The sequence below is a fragment of the Carettochelys insculpta genome, chromosome 1 (assembly GCF_033958435.1).
Source record: "Carettochelys insculpta isolate YL-2023 chromosome 1, ASM3395843v1, whole genome shotgun sequence".
In the NCBI taxonomy this organism is placed as follows: Eukaryota; Metazoa; Chordata; order Testudines; family Carettochelyidae; genus Carettochelys; species Carettochelys insculpta.
The window spans coordinates 118179537-118201677 of NC_134137.1; the positions used below are offsets into that span (position 1 = coordinate 118179537).

At 42.3% G+C, this 22141-nt stretch overlaps 1 protein-coding gene across 11 annotated transcripts in view; it reads right to left on the bottom strand.

Moving 5' to 3' along the window:
* The window catches only part of ANKRD10 (ankyrin repeat domain 10), a 41805-nt gene extending 21105 nt beyond the window's left edge, over positions 1-20700 (bottom strand). For 2 of the 11 annotated variants that reach the window (XR_012645020.1, XR_012645023.1), the window contains exons 1-4: positions 20341-20699; positions 14248-14400; positions 7168-7259; positions 4303-4403 (exon numbers count right to left, since the gene is read on the bottom strand). Coding sequence is in view for 5 of the 11 variants with exons in the window: in XM_074990407.1 (XP_074846508.1) it covers positions 5015-5045; positions 7168-7259; positions 14248-14400; positions 20341-20541 (477 nt within the window). In the remaining 6 variants the exon portion in view is untranslated. The other 9 variants (XR_012645024.1, XR_012645025.1, XR_012645019.1 and 6 more) reach the window with 9 other exon arrangements.
* Positions 20701-22141: the final 1441 nt, after the last annotated feature.

Consider the following 22141-nt stretch of genomic DNA (forward strand, 5'->3'; position numbering starts at 1 on the left):
AAAGCAAACCTGGCAAAAACTACCTGCAGAGATCACAGGAACAGGGTCTTCAGTGAAATATGTTATAAAAGTTTAAAAATCAGACATCAAGACAGAGGGTATCAGCAGAAAAAAATACAGCAAATTCTACCCCTTCTCTTATTGTCAAACATGATTTTCAATGCCAATAGTGCATTTCTTCACCACAGCAGCTGCTAAAATAATGCCGTGCTGAACGTTGTCAAATCATTCTCTTGCTCATCTTGAGGTCTCTATTTGACTCCAGAAACCAGCATTTTTAGTTTCAACTATCAACTTACTTTACAAAAAAGCTTAACAGAACCTGTAGTAGTCAATTTGAAGAACTTCATGTTGAGAACAACCCCAATACCAGCCATCTCAAAGCCCATTTCCTCAACGAGTCCCAAAAACAGAGCAAAAAGCCAGAGCCAGGATTAACATTCCTTTGAAACCTACTCTCTGTACTTTCAAGTAATCAATTGGGCAAGTACTTAAACTTCATTTGAGGGGGAAAGAAACCTTGTAAATCACTTCACCACATCTAAACTCCATTTTCTAAGCAAAAGAATCAAGTTTATGAGAAACTAGTTAACAATTCATTTAGGATTACACGAATATACTACATCCTTTCTAGTGAAGTTCCAGGTAGGGCAAAGAGATTTCTATTGTTGCTTGGATGGTGGACTTCCTTTCCTCTATGGACCTTAAGCACTCTCTCCCTTATGGCAGTTTATCCTTGTTGCAGCTGATAATATTGGTAATTATGGGTCCTGTCTCACATTTAAGAGCATGCCACTACCAGAAAAAGACACCCAAATACCCAGTTGATAGATTCTGAACCCAAGTGTTTTCCTGGATTTTTTTGTTATTACTGGATACCCAAATAACTACTGATGTGAAAAAGATCTCTGACATTTTTGGGTGGCTAGGAGGCTAAGCTCAATTCCTTTCAGTTTTAGACTTGACTACAGCTATCAATGTGAATGATCCTCCAACCTTCATAGCTTTCAACATCCTGACTTAAGAAGCTTCCAACCTTACTGCACTTTTTTGTTGAAAATGAAGCTGCTTCTGCTTTCCAAAAGAGGCCTTGACGAGAACATTAATCTGGTGGTCTGTTCTCCCTAATGAGTAAGAGTCAAGATGAAGGTTTTTGTATGTATTTTCAAAAAGCTCCCTGAAAATTGGCCCTTACAAGATCTGTACAACAAAGCAGAGTTTGGTTCATTGCATCATCTTAACAACGTCCTAAATTATTTTCAGTAATCCAGAGGTATAGATGCCACAAGGAAGTTGAGGAATTGAGTTTCGAAGGATGATAACTATAACATGGTCTTTCATTTGAAAAGGGTTTGTGTAGTGATTTACCATAAAATGTGAACTACTGTGCTGAGAAGTATTTAAATGGATAGTCAGATGGAAAAGAATAAGAATCTGAAGTATATGTACAGGATGTGATGATTAGTGGGCATAACAAAACTAAAATGATTCTTCTATAGAGAGTATCAGTACTATCATGTCTGCTCTTTTGGAGAAGTGGTGTAGAAGAAGCATTTCACATCAAGAACAATGATAGCAAGCTCCCATTCAACAATGAAGGCACAGTAATTATTTAGGTAAAGAAACAAAGAATGTTAAAAATCCAACAGTGAGCACTACTACAGAGCACCAAGAATAAATAATTTCATGTGCTTGAAACCCCATATGCCTCCTAAGTGACAGGAGCAGATCTCTATATAAAAGAGGTTCCTAAATCCTACAAGGAAAAAACTCATTTGGTTTTACAAACTGATGAGGAATGGACTGATAATATACAAAGACTAGGGTATAAGATTTCTATCAAAGTTATATGTCAACATGAAATCTAAACATTACTTTGGTTTCCAACTTCTGGAAGGCAAAATTTAGAAAAACCGATCTATGAAGGAAAAATGACATGCATCTACGAGCATGCATGATGGCTAAGGAAATCCTAAAAGAAGTAATTAAAATGCCAACTAGAATTCACCTGAAAAAGAATGTAATGACAAATGTGGCTACAAAGACTTCCTTCAGAGGGCTTCTCAAAGGGTTTAAATGAACCTGCCATTAAAAACAAACATATATAAACAAAACCTGTTCCAATACTTTAAAAAAATGGTAAGCAGTCAAATAATTATCAATCAAAGCCTGAAGGGGTTGGGGGAGCAATAAGTTAACAGTATAAAGGTGAAGGAAGTACTATACCTACCAGTTACTAATACAAGGACTGAATTTATTCGTTCATAAATATATGTTCAATCTACTCTGTAGCCAATGGTAAGAGTGAGATGATATATGAATATTAATGTTACAACAAACGGCCTATAGACCTTCCAAATGTTTAGTTTACACAGAAACTAACAGGGCTGAAGGCTCAATGAGCTACCTAAGTAACGTTCATATCTAGTAACTGACCCTACATCAGGAGTTGTCTTAAGCTTGAATGCCGCAACAAGAATGTACAACATTGACAATATTATATACTGCAAGCTCAAATTAGAAGAGTTACTTTGGGTATTTTGCAGACAAAAGGCATAAGCAACATGCTAGTCACAAGTTGTTACAGTGAACGAGTGAACTAAATCTTAATTAGGGGAACAAGTTACTTTACAATAAATGGAGCTCCATAGAAGTAGAGTGGTGTGGAAGTTCAAATAAGGAAAAGGGACTGAAGCACAGTGGGGGATCAACACAATACATTATGGCTACATCTACCACTAGCCAAAAACTTTGAAATGGGCATGCGAATGGCCATTTCGAAGTTTACTAATGAAGCGCTGAAATACATATTCAGCGCCTCATTAGCATGCACGTGGCCGTGGCACTTCGAAATTGACGCAGCTTGCCACTGCATGGCTCATCCAGATGGGGCTCCTTTTTGAAAGGACACCGCCTACTTCCAAGTCCCCTTATTCCTATGAGCAGATGGGAATAAGGGGACTTCAAAGTAGCTGGGGTCCTTTCGAAAAGGAGCCCCATCTGGACCAGCAGCACGGCGGCGAGCCGCGTCAATTTTGAAGTGCCGTGGCCGCAGGTGTGCTAATGAGGCGCTGAGTATGTATTTCAGCGCTTCATTAGTAAACTTCGAAATGGTCATTTGACGATAATGAAAATAATCACTGACACTTCAGGTTTCTCTGCAAAGGATGGAGTATATGAATGTTCTGATGCCAGAGGTCTCGACCATTCTGAATTACCTTTATCTGCTTTTCTAGGTTAGAGTGTTTGTGATCCTGTTAACTATAAATAAAAATACAAACTCAAAAGTCCTTCTTAGTGTAAGTACATTTTCTGTGCACATAAGTTCTCTCATCATGTTGAGAACTCTGAGTTTGAGGCAGAGCTCTGCCAAACCACAGAATGCTAACTGGGAATTAGCACATAGTCAGTAGATCAGGCAATAATTCTGGTGAGAAAGTGGTTGAAATCCTTGTGCCAGCCACTGCTGAATATATAAAGAATTATAATGATGTAGGTCAGTCTTCCAACTGCATCATTACCAGACTCTTAAGAGCTTCCCTGCGTGACAAATAAACTATTTTTCTACAAGACATTACTCAAATGCTTTCACTTTTATTTTGATATTTAAGAACCCTGAACAATATATCTGAATATTTGAAGAACAAACATGGTATGGAAAAAAAAATATGAAATTTTCTCCCTTCATCACTTTAAGCAAAACAACTGCCCTTACTCAAAATATATCATGATCTCAAGGGTTCTCTCACCACCTTAGCAGAATATAGATGAACTAACAATTGGCCATTGACAGGGGGTCTCTTCTGTCAATCCAACTCTAGCCTAAGTAGTTGAAGTAGTACAGTGTGGCTGCCAAATGGCAGTTGCAGAAGTCTTAACTGTTCATACAAACAGGAAAGAATGTGATCAGAAATGTACTGATGGGACGCAAAGTGCCAGAAACTGATTCAAATGACCATGGTCATCAACAACAGAAGACATTCCCATTTATCCAACAAAGCCTGTTCAATATTTATATATGGGTATTTCTTAAATGAGTGCAATATTTTAAAAATGTATTTTTAGAAGTTATCAAATATATTTGGATCTGGAAAAGATATCAATAGGTGAAAAGAAAACCTGGCACCAATTAGTCTTTTGTCGAGTTTTGTGAAAACTTGTTTCATTATTATTTTTAAAAAGTGCACAATTCTGCCAAATAGATAAATTGCGCTATCATACCACTTAAATAAAAATCCAGTTGTTATTATGGATTACTTTAAAAGATCTTATCCACATTAATAAATCAGTTACATGGCAAACCTTTTCACTCATATGAGGATATTGTGACCACCTGCTTCCCCTCTTGAAGAGTCCATGAATACCATAGTTAGAAGCAATCCTTTTTATGGATGTAGGACATACTGTGCACAGAATATGAATGAGCTAAAATGAGAAGGCAAATACCACCAAAAATGTCAAAATATTTTTAAATATTGTTTTACAATTAAAAATTTACACAGGAATGGAGACCCATATTTTCCTTCATCAATTAGGGAAATAATGAAATCTTAGTTCAGTTTAGACTGCAACATATTGTATTTATTTTATAGGGTTTGTGAAGTACCATGCTGAGAATAAAGTAAACTTGAACTTTGAGGAAGTAAATTTATTCATAACAAACTTATCTGTCCAGAAAGGATAAAATTAAATATTGTCAACCTTAGTTAGTTTCCAAAGAAACCAAATACTGTAAAAGCATATCAAAAAACGTGATAGCTCAAATTAGTTTTTGTACTCAACTTTAAAAGAGCACTATTTCAATTATCAGGATTTAAATACAAAATACTACTAGCAGTATAATATTTTCATTAAGTTAAGTCCATAATGAAACACTGGAATTGTAGTATCCTTGTGTTACTTCCCATACAACACAAGTCAAAGATGTGAAATTCAGCATACATTATGTATACCTGTTTATATCAGGTGTCTTTATATTTGCCTATGTGCAGTCATAGTTGTTTTCTCTGCATCTTCATGCAACTACAGTTTTAGTAACAAAAACACTGTATAAAGAAATAAACAAGAATTTATTTATAGAAAACAAAAAAGTAAAAAAGTAGTGCAAATCACTATGAACAAAGGGCCAAGTTGACCACCAGTACCTCTGGGCATAGTTATCAAAATTCAGAGACATTGTAATTGCTTTACATCATCTGTGTATTTGGTTCCGTGTATTTAAAAAAAAATAAAACTTCTTTTGATGACAATCACTTCATTTACTAGAACATGGTTGAATTAGTTAGTATGCTATAATGGGAAAATCTCTTTTTTTCTTTGATATATAGAATAGATGAGAATAAAAACTTAATAATTAAGGTACCCTGCATTTTCATTAAGTTACAAAATTCAATGAGACCATTAGCTGGAGGTCCAGATTAAAACCTGGATGCCTAAGATCATTATCTCATCAGGTGTTTAAATATGGATGACTGAATGTTAAGCATGTACATTTGGAAAACTAGACTGTGTGTGAAATCCTGGTCCCACTGAAGTAAATGGCATAAGAGTTTACTGGGGCCAGGATTTTACTCCCTATGAAACTGATGAATCAAATTAAGACACTGATCCCGGAAACTGACCTATAGACACAGACGCATGGGTTTAGCAGTCCTACTGCATTCATTTAGGGTTCATGCAGACTGAGTCTATGGAAGCAAACGAAGATTAAAAACTGAGGCCTTTATTATCCGCTCAAGGCAGGACCTATTACTTTACTTGTCTGCAAAGTCCTATGGCAAACCTAAGGCACTGTATAAATAATGAAATACCCAAGAGTTAAAATTGGTAATCTGTTACATCAAATTGCCATAAATCTGCACTATTTCTGCTGCAATTAAATCAGAAAAACTGAAAATAATTTTGGCCAAAGTTCTCTACAAAAGTTTGCAACAATATTTTGCCAAGATAGCAAAATGACATATTAATATCTGGAAAAACTAATGCAATGATTTAAATTTAGAGTAGTCTTTCTTTCTTGTACTGCTTGTATAAGAAAAACCTTATTAGAGCTAATCATGAGTTTAAAATTTCCTTCTAGAATTCTATTTATTTCAAATACTTTACAATAAAAGTTACATCATATACCACTTAACATTATCCTTTCTGTCCATTACAAAATCAACTGGTCACATACTAATTGATGATGATAATTAAGGTTCACTCAATTCCACAGTAAATTTTAAGTTTACCTCAAGCATTTACTTTCAGGTGTGCTCAGTCCAAAACAGAGATTTATAAAAGTAAATTTGTTTTCAAATAATGTCAAGATTTTACTAAAAGTTTCCATAATAATTTGAAATTGAATACCATTAAACTAGCAAGACAGTTGTTCTTAATATTATTAAATGGTAAATTATGCTTTCTGGACTCTATATACCAAAAACTAATTATGGCAGATTTCACTGATGTAGCATTACAAAAAACAGTAAGATGGAAACCAAAGGGTTAAATAAGAAATTAATTCTATAATTCTTATTTCATTTATAACTCAGATTTACATTGCAGATTAAAATACAAAGAATGCTAATTTAAATTATGAAGCTAGTTCTAATTATGAACAGAGTGCTAAAGTATTTACATTATTATAAGCCGCAGAGCTTATATACTCAACATGTCTAGGTGAAAACTGCATCCATTTTGTCCAATGCTGTAAGTTGCAAAAATTTGTGAAATTTTCTGAATGTTTTTGCAGTATATAAACCTTTAAAGAAAAAAGTTAACAGTGCAAATACACAATATATACTAATAAAATTTTTACACTAATAGCTGAATGAAAGCTTTATCTGGCAAATAAATGATCTAGTTCTTTAGTAAATTTATTCATTACTATGACATACGAAGTGTAATAACTATATAACAGAAAAAAAATAAGGCTGGGACATTTTACAGAGGTGGGCTAAATATGGTTCTAATAAAATATATATTCAGTGTTTCATATATTGCACCATTGATATCACTAATTTTTTATTACTAGACATTTTAAAAATCTTGTTTTACAATAAATGAACACATCTAAGTGATGCTGTCTCAAGATGTTTCCTGTTCTGATTTCTTTCAGTTTTATTAGTACCTATGTTTGCTACCCTATGTTAGAGACACAACAACCAAGCAAGAAACCTCACTTACTCTATTTGAGCTCCATGAGCTACAAGGGCACTTATGGAATCCATACTACCAGATCGTGCTGCTTTATGAATCGGAGTTTCACCAACATAGTCCTATAAAGACAGAGCACACTTTGTCATGTACAACCTCTCCAAAATAATAAAATTACATTATTGCTGAACATTCAGTGGCTTTTTTCAGACATATATTAGTACAGGTAGCAGGCAACCAATCATGAATCTGACTACGACTTTAACAGTATTGTCAAACTTACCTCATAAGGGCTGTGCCTACACTTACTTAAAACTTCAAAATGGCCGTGCTAATAGTCAGATCGAAGAATACTAATCAGGTGTTGAAATGCATATTCAACACCTCATTAGCATGCTGCCAGCTGCGGCACTTTGAAATTGCCTCGTTTCACTCCCACTTCCTATGAACTCTTAGGAGTATGGGGATTTCGATATTGGTGGTGTCCTTTCGAAAAGGAACCCCATGAAGCCAAGCTGCACAGGAACAAAATGAGGCAATTTCAAAGTGCTGCGGCTGGCAGCATGCTAACAAAGCACTGAATATGCATTTCAGGGCTTCATTAGTATTCTTTGATCTGACCATTAACTGGCCATTTCGAAGCTTTTGGTAAGTGTAGACGTAGCCATGGAAACTAACGTCATATGATTATGGAATGATCCTTCTTTGGAGCTATCATCATCTGTAAGTATTGCAGTAATGCTCAGAGATGCAAATCAGGATTGGAGACCACTTTCCGGCAAAAGTTCTGCTTCTCTTTCGTGGAATTCTCTCCTCCTTCCCCCTCTTTTTTTTTTTTTTTTAAATGGTTTGATAGTAAATCAATCAATCTACAACAGGGAGGTCAGTGTCATTTGTAGGTTAGGACTGAATTCTATATGCGATTATGATCCATGGATCCATGCCATGAATTTTGAACTACATGCATCATGTAACGTGCCACTGATCTCCCACTGACATTACTGATTAAGCCCAGAGTTCATGAGCAGGTTCTGTTTGGTTCGATTTTCAAATGTTTGGGTCTTAGGCTTAGGCTTTTGTTTTGCTTTCCCCTTCCTAATGTCTGCAAGTCTCTCATTCCTCTCTGCATGTCCTCGAATCCCATATTCTACTAGTAGGCCACCAGGATAACTGATGCTCGATCTGACTGAATTTTCAGCAGCATTCGGTGGATGAGTGGTATCGGTGGGAAGGCGTAAAGCAAGGGTCCTGACCAACGAATGCTGAAGGCATTTGCCCAAGAGTCCGGGCTCTGGTTCTGGTAAGAGCAGAACGTCCGGCACTTTGCACTGAGACAGGTGGCAAAGTGGTCTACCTGCGGACGTCCCCACTCCTGGGGATTGAACTCAGTAGTTCGTGTGTACTGACCACTTGTGGTCCATGAAGGACCTGCTGAGCCAGTCCGCTAGGGAGTTGTGAGCCCCGGGTAGGTAAAATGCACTCAGGAGAATCTGGTGCTGGATGCAGAAGTCCCAGAGCATGAGGGCCTGGAGACACAGGGGCAATGAACGTGTGCCCCCTTGTTTGTTTATATAATACATTTTCATAATATTGTCTATGCTGACTGTGACACACTGCCCCTTCAGGTTGCTCTGAAACACTTCGCATGCCAGCTGAACTGCTCTGAGCTCCCATACATTTATGTGGAGTGGAGTGTCAGTCTTGCTCTACATAGCCTGAGCCTGGCAATCCCCCAAGTGAACTCCCCAGCCTAGGTCCAAGGCATCTGTGACCAGGGAGAGGAAGAGCTGCAGGGCACTGAAGGGGACTCCGATGCAGACCGACCAGGCCTCTAGCCACCAGTGTAATGCCATTAACGCTCGCGGGGGGACTGTCACTAACTTGTCTATATTGTCCCTGACAGGTCTGTATACCCAAGTGAGCCACAACTGAGAGGGGCGCATTTGCAATCTGGCATGCTGGACTACAAACGCGCATGCTGACATGTGGCCCAACAGTCTAAGGTATCCTCTGGCCGTTGCGGTTGGGAACATGATTAGTTCTTGGATGCAAGACACCATGGCTTGGACCCTGCTCTGGGGCAGGAGGGCCCTGGCTTGCTCTGCATCTAGTCAGGCGCCCACAAACTCCATGACCTGAGTTGGGGCTAGTGCAGACTTTGCCTCATTTACTAGGAGGCCTAGTGTGTCGAATATCTGTCATATCAACTGCACGTGTCGCGCCACCTGTTGCTGCGACTGACCCCAGATCAGCCAGTTGTCCATGTAGGGAAAGAGGTGCACCCCTTGCCTGCCTAAGAAGGCCGCCACTACTGACATACATTTGGTAAAGACTCTTGGGGCCGAGGAAAGGCGAAACGGAAGGACTGAATTTGTAATAGTCCTTCCCTAGCACAAACCGGCGGAACCTCCTGTGAGGTGGGTAGATTGCTATGTGAAAATACACGTTCTGTAAGTAGAGAGTGGAAAACCAGTCCCCACGTTACAGCATTATGCCCAGGGATATCACACGAAACTTTATCTTTTTCACAAATTTGTTCAGGTTTCGCAGGTCCAAGATTGGCCATAATCCCCCTTTTGCTTTCGGGATTAGGAAATAATGTGAATAAAACCCCTGCCCCCAGAATTCTTGGGAAACTTCCTCTATAGCCCCCTTTTGTAAGAGGGCGTTTACTTCCCGCCTGAGAAACATCTTGTGAGAGGGGTCCCTTGAAAAGGGACAGGGAGGGGGAGTGGCAGTGGGGTAAGAAGAAAACTCAATAGCATACCCATTTTCTACCGTGCGGAGGACCCACTGGTCCCATGTTATTCTGCACCATGCATGGTAGAAGGGGGATAGGTGGGATGAAAATAAATGCTGAGCTGGAACTACGAGTGTGGCCGGTGTGTCACTGCCAACTGCCCTATCAAAACTGATGTTTAGACCCCCGTGGGGTTTTTTGGTGGCTCTGTTCATGTGGCTGGTGGCCCAATGTCTTCTATCATGGCAGCCCCTTCTCCTGTTGCCATCCCGGTGTTGATGCAGGAATTGTCTGGACTGGGGTCTCAGTGTAAAGTGCCTCCTCTGGGTTGCCGGTGTATACAGACCCAGCAAGCGTAGGGTGGCCCTTGGTCCTTCATGCTATGAAGCCTCTTATCAGTCTTTTCTGAAAATAGGGAGGTCCCGTATGGACTATTGCACCTCATACGAGAGTCCTGAGACCTATAGTCATGCTCCCCTTCTCACGGCTATCCCCGAGGCCATGACCCTGGTGACTGTACCTGCTGCATCTAGCACGGCTTGCGGTGCTGCTTTAGATAGGAGTCTCTGCTCCTGAACCAAGGCCGTAAAGTCTGACTTGGTCTCTGGTGGGACTAGCTCAGCGAAATGGTCCATGGAGCGGGACGTATTATAAGCATATCTGCTAACCAAGGCTCGTTGGTTAGCAATCCTCAACTGGAGGCCACCTGCAGAATAAACTTTTCTACCATACAGGTCTAAGCGTTTGGCCTCTCTGTTTTTGGGGGAAGGGCCTTGGACCCCCTGCCTTTCCCTGTTGTTCACAGCATCTACGATCAGGGAGTCAGGCGGAGGATGGGTGAACAGATATTCATTGCCCTGGGCTGGGACGAAATACCAGTGCTCGTTCTTTCAAGCCGTGGGTAAGGCTGAGGCTAGGGTCTGCCATACTGTCTTTGGCGTTTTGGCAATTGTCTTTATAATGAGCAGTGCCATCCTGGTAGGTCCAGATGCCGACAGAATGTTTGTGACAGGGTCTATTTCATCCCTGACCTCTTCCACATGTATCGCCAGACTCTGGGCCACCCTTCTCAGTAACTGCTGGTACGCTCCTCCATCACCGGAGATGGAGAGGATCCAGCCAATGCCTCATCTTGGGAGGACGAGGGCATCACACACTGCAAGCCCATCAGTGCAGGGGGTTCAGATACCCCTATGTGAGTCGCCAGCACCATGGTTTGCAGTGCCGCACTCGGTGCCCAGAGTGAAGCACACCCTAGCGGTATATGGTGTGGTGCCGTGAAGACGGGGCCACTCGGCACATGGGACAGCACCGGTACTGTCGGTGCCAATGCCCACCGTACAACAGTTCCCAGTGCCTGCAGGGGTGGAACCCATGTTTGAGTCAGTGCTGACTCCACCATTGTCAGTGCCAACGACGCCACCTGCTCTCGCGGGGCACTTCCAATGAAGCAGTCGGTGCTGATCTCGGCAGCTGTGGAGTGCTGGGCGCCCTAGCAGGGAGTCCCTCAGCCCACCCCTGTGCCTCATGGATTGCCCATGGAGTCCAGAAAGGCCATTTTAGGGCACCTTGTGGGTCTATCTGTGCTGGTGTTGATGGCCACTACACCGGGACGATCCTGTACTCCCGCTCCAAGCTGAGCTGGAGTAAAAGGAGCCCGACTCCAATGCTGATTCCCATACCAACAACCATGGCAGTACTGAGGGTCCCATGGTGCCTATCAGCTCCTGTGTGCCCTGCACCATCTGATGCGAGGCACCAAGGTAGGTGACCGTTTGCAGGGGTCTTCCCGGTGTCAACAACTGTGCCGGGGCCCCTATGGACCATTTAGACGTCTGTATCTGGGGCAACTAAGTGCGAACTGGTGGACTCTCCCAAGGATTGCCGTCGCCTCCTCTTTTCCTGGGATTGACCCTGGTCCCAGCTCCTCTTCTTGCAAGGCACCGGGCACGGGCTCTTACGGCGCCGAGTCCTGCTCTCGTTGCTGGGAGCTTTCTGATGGCACTGACAATGCAGTGCTCTGAGCTCCCACCAGCGAAATGTCCAGACACAAGGCTGATTCCATTCATAGTACCTTCAGCCGTTGACGTCCATCTTTCAAAGTCCTAGGCTTGAAGGCGTTGCATATAGAGCAGTGTTCCCTTAGGTGGGCCTCACTGAGGCAGCTCAGGCAAGTCCTATGCGGGTCGCTTTGGGGCATTTGTTTGTCACATTTTGACCAGGTTTTAAACCCTGAGGAGCCAAGCATCCCCTGGCGCTGAGGGGGATTAAAATTCCACCTCGGCTCACTAAGTGCTACACAGAACTATTTACAGATGAATGACAACTATCTAAACTATTTACAACTCTTTTCACTAACCACTAACTAATTTAAAAGTAAAGGCTACCAGCGAACACTCAACGATGAGGGAGCTCCAGCAACCGACAGTGTAGTGAGAAGGAACCGAGCAGGGGGCAGGTTGGGTGGTGCATATATGGGCGCCACTTCAGGGGGCACCGCACCGACCCTTGGGCAACTGGCTAAGGCAAAAAGCTTCCAGCAACTGGGCATGCACCAGCACACACTCCCCTCCAAACTGGAATGCACATGAGCAATCAGTCGAAGAACCACATTATCCCTGGAGACCATCTTGATTACAACACTGCTGTGGCCCACTGAGATGAAGGAGGGCCACTCATGTGGCCTAATCATTAGCCTGGGTTGCCCCTTCTGTTCCATAGCATTATAAAAAAATGTTTTCACTACTGCTAGAATATACATGGGACATTGTTCAGCCCTAAGGAGATTTATAATCAAGCCTGCTGTGCATTAATAACCACGGTTTGCAAGGACAACAGTACAAACCTGTAATTACTGCTTGTCTCCATTACTGTCACGGAAGTTCCACAGTACGCCCACACAATTTCATTGCAGATTAAACTAATCCACCCTCCACCTACAAATGAATCTTTGTCCAGCCCTACAATACAGTAATCAAGACTACCCAGCCCAGGGTAGAAATCCATTCACCCATGAGTTCTATAACAATGAAAAATGTGTTTTCTTTTAACCAGTTTTTAAAAAGTAACTTGTGGAATTTTGTCAGACCTTTAGCCTTGAAAGAGAAACACTGTGTAAACAATTACACCCTAAAATAATTCCAGTCAGCTCCTATTAATACCTATTAGAATTTTGATTGAATCATGTTGAATTGACTGGTGGTTTTCACAATTCAATTAGCTATGGTCGCTTGACTTACAGTTGTAGTTTTTAAATTCTTTTCTGTTGAAGGCTACGTCTACACTAGCCAAAAACTTCGAAATGGCCATTCAAATTAAATCATTCAAATCTGTTCATGGGAATAAGGGGACTTCGAAGTAGGCAGGGTCCTTTCGAAAAGGAGCCCCGTCTGGACGAGCCGCGTCAATTTCGAAGTGCCGCGGCCGCCCGCATGCTAATGAGACGCTGAGTATGTATTTCAGTGCTTCATTAGTAAACTTTGAAATGGCCATTTGCATGGCCATTTCAAGTTTTTGGCTACTGTAGACATGGCCTAAGAGATGCAATGTAATAACGGAACTGTGGTCATATTGCCATCACCACAGCACTCTGATAGTTTTACTGAAAACTGGAGCCATGCCTTAAGTTTTGGATAGAAAAATAGGTTACTTAAATCTTCAGTTGAATTACTACACATGTACCGTAACTGTCAATTTCTCTATTGGTGCACCTACACTAGGAACTAACTTTGAAGTTAACTTCAAAGTTAGGCACTACTTCAAAGTAGCCAGCAGAGAGTTTACACACATTTTCCCCCACTTCTAAGTTAACTTCGAAGTAAGGTGTGTGTAGACGCTCAACTTCGAAGCTGCTTACTTTAAAGTTGTACTAGACTACCTCCATCTTTCATGCTGAAACTTTGGCTGAATGAGTAAAGTCATTGGAAAAGCGGGTCTGGAACTTGAATCTTCCACCTTCTAAGTGAGTTCACTAACTACCAAGCTGTACAGTCCCTCCACCCTCTGATGGAGGGTCATTAGCAGAGACAGATACCTACATCAAGGCTTTACAGAGGTGCCTAGCTGCATGAAAGGGGCAGGGCTTAAGACAACTCTCTCTCATCTGCATCTCCCAGTAGCTAGTTTAGGTAACTCCTTGCCTAGCCAGTTAGTTTTTGGGAATCCCATTCTAATACGGCTCTCTCCCCTAGTGCATGTGATACTGGCACCACACTCGGGGTTTGTGGATTGCAACACTATTCCTTTGAATTTTTAGGTGCCTAGAACTTACACACTGCAACACTGCTTATCACAGCACTCGTCCCTTTCTGAATCCAGCCCCCATGTGTTTATTTTGTTTAAAAACAAACAACCCCAACATAATGTTATACCTGTTTGTTTATGTTGGCTCCTGCTTGAATCAACCAGATCAGACACTGAGGATGTCCTCCAAAAGCAGCAATATGGGCTGGTGTTTGGGCAAACCGTGTTGTACAGGCATTTACAGTGGCACCAGCTTTCACTAACTGCATTAGACACTCCAGCTTTAAACAGACAAGGGGAAAAGTAGTTTAGTAATATTACTCATCAAATGTGCCCTGATACTCTAGGTATTACAGATTAAATTAAAGGAGAAAGTGGGAACAAAAATCAGTTTAAACTGACCATTAATGGAAGCAGGCCAAACAACATGATTAAAAAAATAAATTGGGCCTTCACCGCCTCTTCCAGGTTTTTCAGTCATTAAAGTAGAAACCAAAAAATTTAACAAATGCAACACTTAATTTGATAAGAAATCAACTGACACTCAGAGATGATTATAATAGGGATTTGTATTTAGTTTGCTTCTGGGAGAAAAGATGCTAAGTTTCTGATCTGAAAAGTTGTGATTGTAACACTAAACAGACACCATCAAGCAGCATCTGTTAGAACTTAAGTTTTTTGAATAAAAAACCTACTGTGAATTTATGGGAGTTCAAAAAAATTTAAAAGGAAGGGAGCATGGAGAGTATGCGATAAAGAATGATTACTGAAAATTCTATTTTAATATTAACCTGCAGCTGTAGAAACCCAAACGCTAAAAAGAAAGTATAAGGCTTATTATTTTTTCAGTGCCCTTGCTGAGTTAAATGTAAAAGCAAAAAAAGTGCTGAAATATGTGTGTACTGCCATTTAAAATTTCTGTACTACAGTCACTGGTAGCATAAAAAAGGATGCTTGGGATTTTTGGTTGCCTTTTTGAATATGAATGTCAGAATAAAAAGAATCTGATGAAGTGATCAATCTCATACCATGCATTCTATGCTACCATTTTTAAATATTTCAACATTAAAATAATTCAGAGTGCTCTGAAAAGATGGCAGATTAGTAGGACCTAAAAGAACTGCAAGGTAATGACCTTTCCTTACAGGAAAGTAGCTGGAAAATTAACAACCAATGGCACCAACTTTGGCCTTCAGGAAGGAGGGAATCAAAAGGAAATTTACCTTTTACAAGCACACATTTGTTTTATATTAGGTGCCAATGTAATCAGCTAAATTTTACCCTAAAAGAGTTAAGAGCATGTATATAAAAGCTTCCAAGTGAAGTGACTAAACTTGGGCATCATATTTTGAAATTTTAACAGAAATATGTGATCACTAGAAATATTTTCTAAACTTCAACTGTGATTGGATAAATGTCTTGTGGCATTAACAACCATCCCTACCAGTTTAATAAAAAGGTTAAAATGCAATATTAAAAGTCTAATTTATCAACTTACAAGTTTGTTTTAAGAGGACTCTGATAATTAACTGTATTCTGCTGAGAAGTGATGATGTATGAACAGCATAGAGAAAACAAAAATGTATCCAAACTCTAGTGAATTTAGGACTGGGTATAAAGGAAATGTGGTGACTCACCATGCAACAGAGAGGATTCAGAGAAGAGCCATGAAAGGATCAGAAAACATGCCTTATAATGACAGATTTAAACAGCTTGATCTATGTAGCTTAACAAGAAAAAGGTTTAGGGGAGAAAATTATGTGTGTATAAGTATTTACATGAGGAGCAAATTTTTAAGGGGTTTTCAATTTAGCAAAAAACGGTATTGACACAAACCAATGTCTGGAAGTTAAAGCCAAACAAATTCATAGTGGAAATCAGACACACATTTTTAAGTGAGGTTAATTAATCATTGGAACAATTTAGCAAAGGTCATGGCAAACTTTTCATCATGGACAATTTTTAAATCAGGAATGGACGTTCTTCTACAAGATATGCTGTATGAGTTATATGGGGACATTGTATGGTCTGTAAACAGCATGTCAGCCTAGAGGATCACAATAGTCCCTTCTGGCCTTCATCTAGGAATAAAAGTATAGTGATAATGCATCTAGATCTCACAAACCTTAACATTCAACACGGGAGAAGGTATCCTTTAAAAGGAAATAAATAGATGCTAAAACAACTGCACTAATAATTACCGCAGTTCACAGAATAACAAAGATGCCATAACAGAAATACAGATATAATGGTGATATGAACTCTTCAAAATTTTCTCATCATTAACAACACTGGTTTGCTTTCACTGGTGTTTACACACCAAGGCCCCCAATGTTGTTGACAGGTTACCATAATCAAGCAGGGGTAAATAGTGTGCTTAAGAAACCAGTGACAGTCAGCAGCCCACCTACCAAAGCTACAAAGGTGAAATTGAACTAGCCTTTATAACTGTAGGAGATTTTGTAACAAAGACTAAGATGATGTTAATGGAAGTGTTAATCCTTCACTCTAATAAGAGCTAAGGATTTTCCTTTTTTTGGTATACAGATTCAGATCGCTGGCCTGACGAGAGACAGGGAAACCTCAATGACCATTTATTGTGAGCTGCACATAAATTGCAGTCTGTCAACTCCAGAAAAAAAACAACCACTGTCTGACTAGTATTTTTAAAATGGGTCTGTTAAAAAATTATTCTAATTTTAAGATGTCTAATAATAGGATGAGTTGCTGCACTTCATTAAAAATCAGAACATGAGGCCTTCTGCCTCATGGACTGAGAGACCTGCTTCTCCGGGTCCCAACTCCATCAGAAAATGGAAGTAGCTGCTAGTCAGGAAGAGGCCAGAACACCAGGTTCCCTTATTGTTGTCCCATGGATTCGAACACTGAGCACTCGTTTTGGTCATCATCTTTTTGGTTTCTTTAATAAAAAAAAAAAAAGAATATTTTTTCAAGTTCATGATATTGCTACAGTGGGGATTGGGAATCTTGGTTAATAAGAGGAAGAGGGCGAGGGTTTCAGGGCTCCTGTACATTGCAATGTACGGAAGGTGGACACCTGATTATGTATTTTTAAATAAACAGACCAAAGAGGAATAGAATTTACTTACCATAAATTATATACAAAAGTAAAACAAAGTCAACAAGAACAACAGGTAAACAAAACAGTCAAAGATCACAAAAGCAAGAGGCAAGCTGATATGGTCATTTAAAAAAATAGAAAGCATTAAAACCCCCCTAGCTATCTTGAGACTGAATCCCCACCTGCAATTCCCTTGTTTGTACATTGGCTTTTATATACTGACCTGTCTTACAGACCTGGGCAACACCCAGCATAATTCAAGGCACTATAACATGAACTAGACAGTACACCTGAACCTCTATAAACCAGGTGTGTGAGATCTGGGATTATTGTGCCAGAACTATAATAAAAACAAAGTAAGGTTAAATATAGTGTAACCAAACAAAAAGTATACATACATACATATTGTACTGTCTAGCACAAATTTAGCTTGCAAACATGAGCATTGTGCAATTAGTGGTTTTATGCTTAATTACCTACATATGATAATACAAACAAAACATTTAAACACAGTGTATTAAGGATTTGTCTTATGATGTTATACATGCACAGTACTCTATAATGGATTGAATATACAATTGCTTTAGATTTTGTTTATTCTTCATTATGGCAAACACCCAGAATCTGGAAAATTTCGTAAACTGACATAATCTACTTCCCAAAATTGCTGGATTAAAGAGATTCAGGTGCAGTTTTTGATCACTATTTTTTATAGAACTGATTTTGTAAGAATCCATTAGTGTCCCAGGAGATGAATTTATCTGTTTTCTGCATATTCCCTGAAAACTCTGTATCCATGGGTATCCAAAGTATTAAGGAGCAGATAGGGCTCCACTGTGGTTTATACTCATGAATACACTTCAACACTAAATCCTACCAGTAGAGATCTGTACTGGTATATACACCCTTATGAACGCTAGGGAACAGTTACCTACAATTATAATGAATCATTTTCTTAATTGCTTTTTGTTTTCAAACTGTTATCTATTTGTAACACTTTCTTAGAAATTGGAATACTGCATTGTTCTTGCTAGTACTGTTATCCTTTTCCAATTACGAATACCGATCATTGTCATCCCTTACTTCCACAACCCTTCAAAAAATAAGTATTCCTTTCTTGTTGACTATTAGTTAAAAAACACTGTTTTCCTTCTATACTCTCTTCTGCCCAATACATTCTTTGTGCAGCGGGAGGGAGTGGGTGTTTCCAATGGAGCAAGTTGGGGATCTACAATCCTGGGTACTGCTCTACTTAAATTCCAACACACACAGGAAAGCTGTTCTAAGGCTCACCTGCTGTCTTTGGAACTCATTAGGGATATTCCACCAGTTGTGGGATAACCAGAGGGGACACACGTTCTAGCTATATCCCCTTACACAGGACTGAGGACAGCCTAGGATCTGGGCCACACTACTGGGTGACTGCCCCATGCAGGAGAATAAGTAGCTGGGATAGGAAAATCTGTCACATTCATGGCTTTTTTGGTATACTAGATCAGCAGAAAGGGGCTGAAATAAGGAAGAGAGTCAGGTCCACTAATCTATAAGTTTTTCGGAAACTAAGAGTTTTAAAATCCACAATCAATTTAGAAATGCAATTGCTTTTGCCTCCAGTTATTGTAATTCTGAACTAGACTACGCTTCACTAAAGAAAACAACAGGAGAAAATGTTTATAATGGAAATGTTTATTTTCATTTCTCTTCAACATACTATATTTATTTTTGTCTAATGGAAAGTGTACCCATCTGGGAACTGATTACCTAATAGTGTCCCTTTAAAGTGTTTTATTTGCTCCTAGTACTAACACAAAAAAAAGGTTTGTAACTGAAATATACCACCCCAATGTGTGTAGGAGCATGTCAGAAATCCAGATACAACAAGACTCTGCTACAGCAAAGTAATTTACTGCAGTTTAACGAGCCAGCTCTGCCCCTACACTTGGATAATTTAATTGAGGAGCCTCAATTTACGGGTATCTTGCTTTATCCTCTTTGCAGGCCTGCTGCCTTGCCTCTCTCCCGAAAGGAGGTCAAGCCTTTGATTGGACTAATGGCTCCGACCTCTGACACTGCCAAAAGTGCAGCAAATTTGACAACTAAACTGTTATATGCACAACAGCAAACAAATCTTCTACAATCTCTTTAGTGCATTCAGTAGACAAAGGCACCTGTCCAAGGAGCCCAAAAGGGGCATTTCGCTACGGATAGCTCGCTTTAGCCCACATGCCTGGCTGTTCCCTCTCTTAGTTCCTTTGATCGGGGAGGACGAGCACACACACACAAGAACCTTAGATAGCCTAACACGAAAAGCAATGATTAAGCCCAAGCGGCTGCGCTCCCCCCATGATCCCTGACAAACAACAGCCAGCATGAGACTTGCACACGGAAAAAGCCACAGGAGATGGGGTAGGGGCGACCCATAACAGGAAGAGAGAAGAAAAGGGAGGGACTGTTTACACGTTTGGGCCCCGCCCGCCGCGCTTCCTGCCCTCCATGAGAACACACACCCGCAGGACACAGCGACCCTCGGGTGACCCCGAGCGCCCTTCTCCCCTCCCCTCCCCACTCCCATGCGCGGCCGGGAGGGACCGTCAAAACACAGCTTCCCCGCGCCGCCGCCTCCTCCCCCACGCACGCGCCGGTTGCCACAACACGGGCGCGAGCTCTCCAGGCGGAGCCTCCGCGCGCGAGAAGGACCGTTACTGGACTCAGAACTGGGCGAGGGGCCTGTGGGGGGGGGGGGGGCGAGGTAACCCACCCCCCCGCCCCCGCGCGCTCGGGGAGGAGCATCTGCCCCCTCCTCCTCCCTATTGGCTCCCGCCGCAGCCACCAGTGACCCCGGCACCTTTCGAAATTAGCTTGGCCGCCGGCCTGTCCCTGTCAATAAAGCTCCGGCCGGGACTATACAGGGCACCGGAACCTATGAGCCGCGGCGCGGCCCGCTCAACAAGGGCAGGCTGTCGAGGGGCCCAGGGAACGTGCTCAGCCCCCCCGCAGCCCGCCCTTTGCGCTCCCGGAGCCGGGTAGCTGGGCGCGCCCCCCCCCCCCCCCCCCCCACGGCCGCGAGCCCGGCAAGATGGCGGCCTGTGCGCGCGCGAGGGTCCCGCGAGGCAGCGCCCCCTCCCCGGCCGGGCCGCACCTTTCCGAAGTGCGCGGCCCAGTGGATGGGCGTCCAGCCGTAGAAGGAGTCCTCGGCGGCCAGGTCGGAGCGTGGCGAGCCCTGCAGCAGCGCGCACAGGGCGGGCAAATCCCCGTCGCGGCAGGCGCGGTGCAGGGGGAAGCGCAGGGTCAGCAGCTCCTCGCTAGAGAATCCCGCCTCCGGGCCGACTCCCAGCGACATGGTGACCGGCGAGCGACGGCGGCAACTCGAGACGGCGGTGGCGGCGGCTGGCGGTGCCGACTAGGAGCACAAAGAACCAGGAGGGGCGGGCGCGTGGCTCCTCCCCGAGCCGCGTGGGCGGAGCGGCGGCGGCGGCAGCAGCGCGCGGGATGGGAGGGGTGGGGAGAGGGGAGGCGGTTGGCCGGCGGGCGCTGAGAGTTCCGGCCGTTGGCGCCTCTTTGGCCGCGAGCTCGGCCGGGGGCAGCGCGCGCGCTGACGCAGGGCGGCCGGCCTGTGTGATCAGCCTGTAGGGGGTCCGCCCGAGGCGGCGGCCGGGAGAGGCGCCTCCGGCCGGTCGGGGACCGCTCCGCTTCAGTCTTGTGCATTTCCGGGGCTTCCGCAGCCCACGTCCTTGGCTGGCAGTACACGGGGCTTTCACCTTCCCTCGGCAGCGAAAGCAACTTACAGTTTCGTACGGGTACCCGGGTCCCTACCAGCGCCTGAAGTAGCTCCCTGGTGGGTTTGCGGGAGCTGCGCGCCCCGTACTTTCACCTCTGCCTACGCCCAAAGCCAGCTATGCCGCCACAGCGGCAGTTTGCAGCTGGGTAACTGGGGACTGGACCAGTTAATGTCGTGGGGCTGCTAAGGGCTCGCGAGGCAACTGCAAGCCCTGTATGCGTGGGAAAGTGTTTGTGGGAAAGCACCACCAGCGCTAGTGTTCCCTGTAAGCCGCGTGTTTCCCCAGTTCCCAGCAGAGAGTCAGGTGCCCCACATGATGCGCAGCGCACCCCCAGCTGGCAGCCTGTGTTTCTGCTGGCGCGTATCTGCACATATTTCCATAGTCATAAAATTTATTCCTCACATGGACGGAAAGATTAGAGTGAATGTTGTCCAGCACCTAGGCTAGACCTAGTAAGAAAAATACTATTTGAGATCTTATCCAAGTTTGATGTAAGGCTGTTTTAATTGATGTGCTATTAAGGATTTGTGTTCTTAAAACACAAAGTTCTAAGTTTTTTACTCTCAGGATCCACTGTTATCAGTATCTTGTGGTCTTCCCATTTCCACAGCTGTGATCATTTACACTGTTAAACAGAAAAAAAGTTTAAAAGCTCAAATTATAAAAAAAATAAATTGAATATTGCCAAGTCTATTTATAGGTCCAAATGGTGTTTGAAATGGTGAAAAAAATGTACTGGCCCCCTGTCTTCCTTTCAGTTGCTGTATTGTTGTTGCACTATACTGCTGCGGCAGTATACATTATATAGCTACCATAAAATCAATGCTCTCTGAGAGCAACCAAACCTAATTTTGGCTCCTGAACAATAACAGAATTTTTCACTGTCAAAAGGAACAGATATATTTTTCAAAATGGATCATGCAGTGAAGGCGCTTCAAAAAATCCATGTTCCAAGATATGTAAGATAACCAATGGCTTACAAAATGTCTATCAGATTTTAAAAAAAACTGCAGAAAAAGAAGCCAACAAAATTATCTAATAAATAAGCACATTATCATTCACCACTTTTTAACATGCAAAAATGTACAATTAATAAGAATATGAAAATATTAAGCTGTATAATGTCTTCAATAATTGTATATAGTTGTAGTGTACCATGTA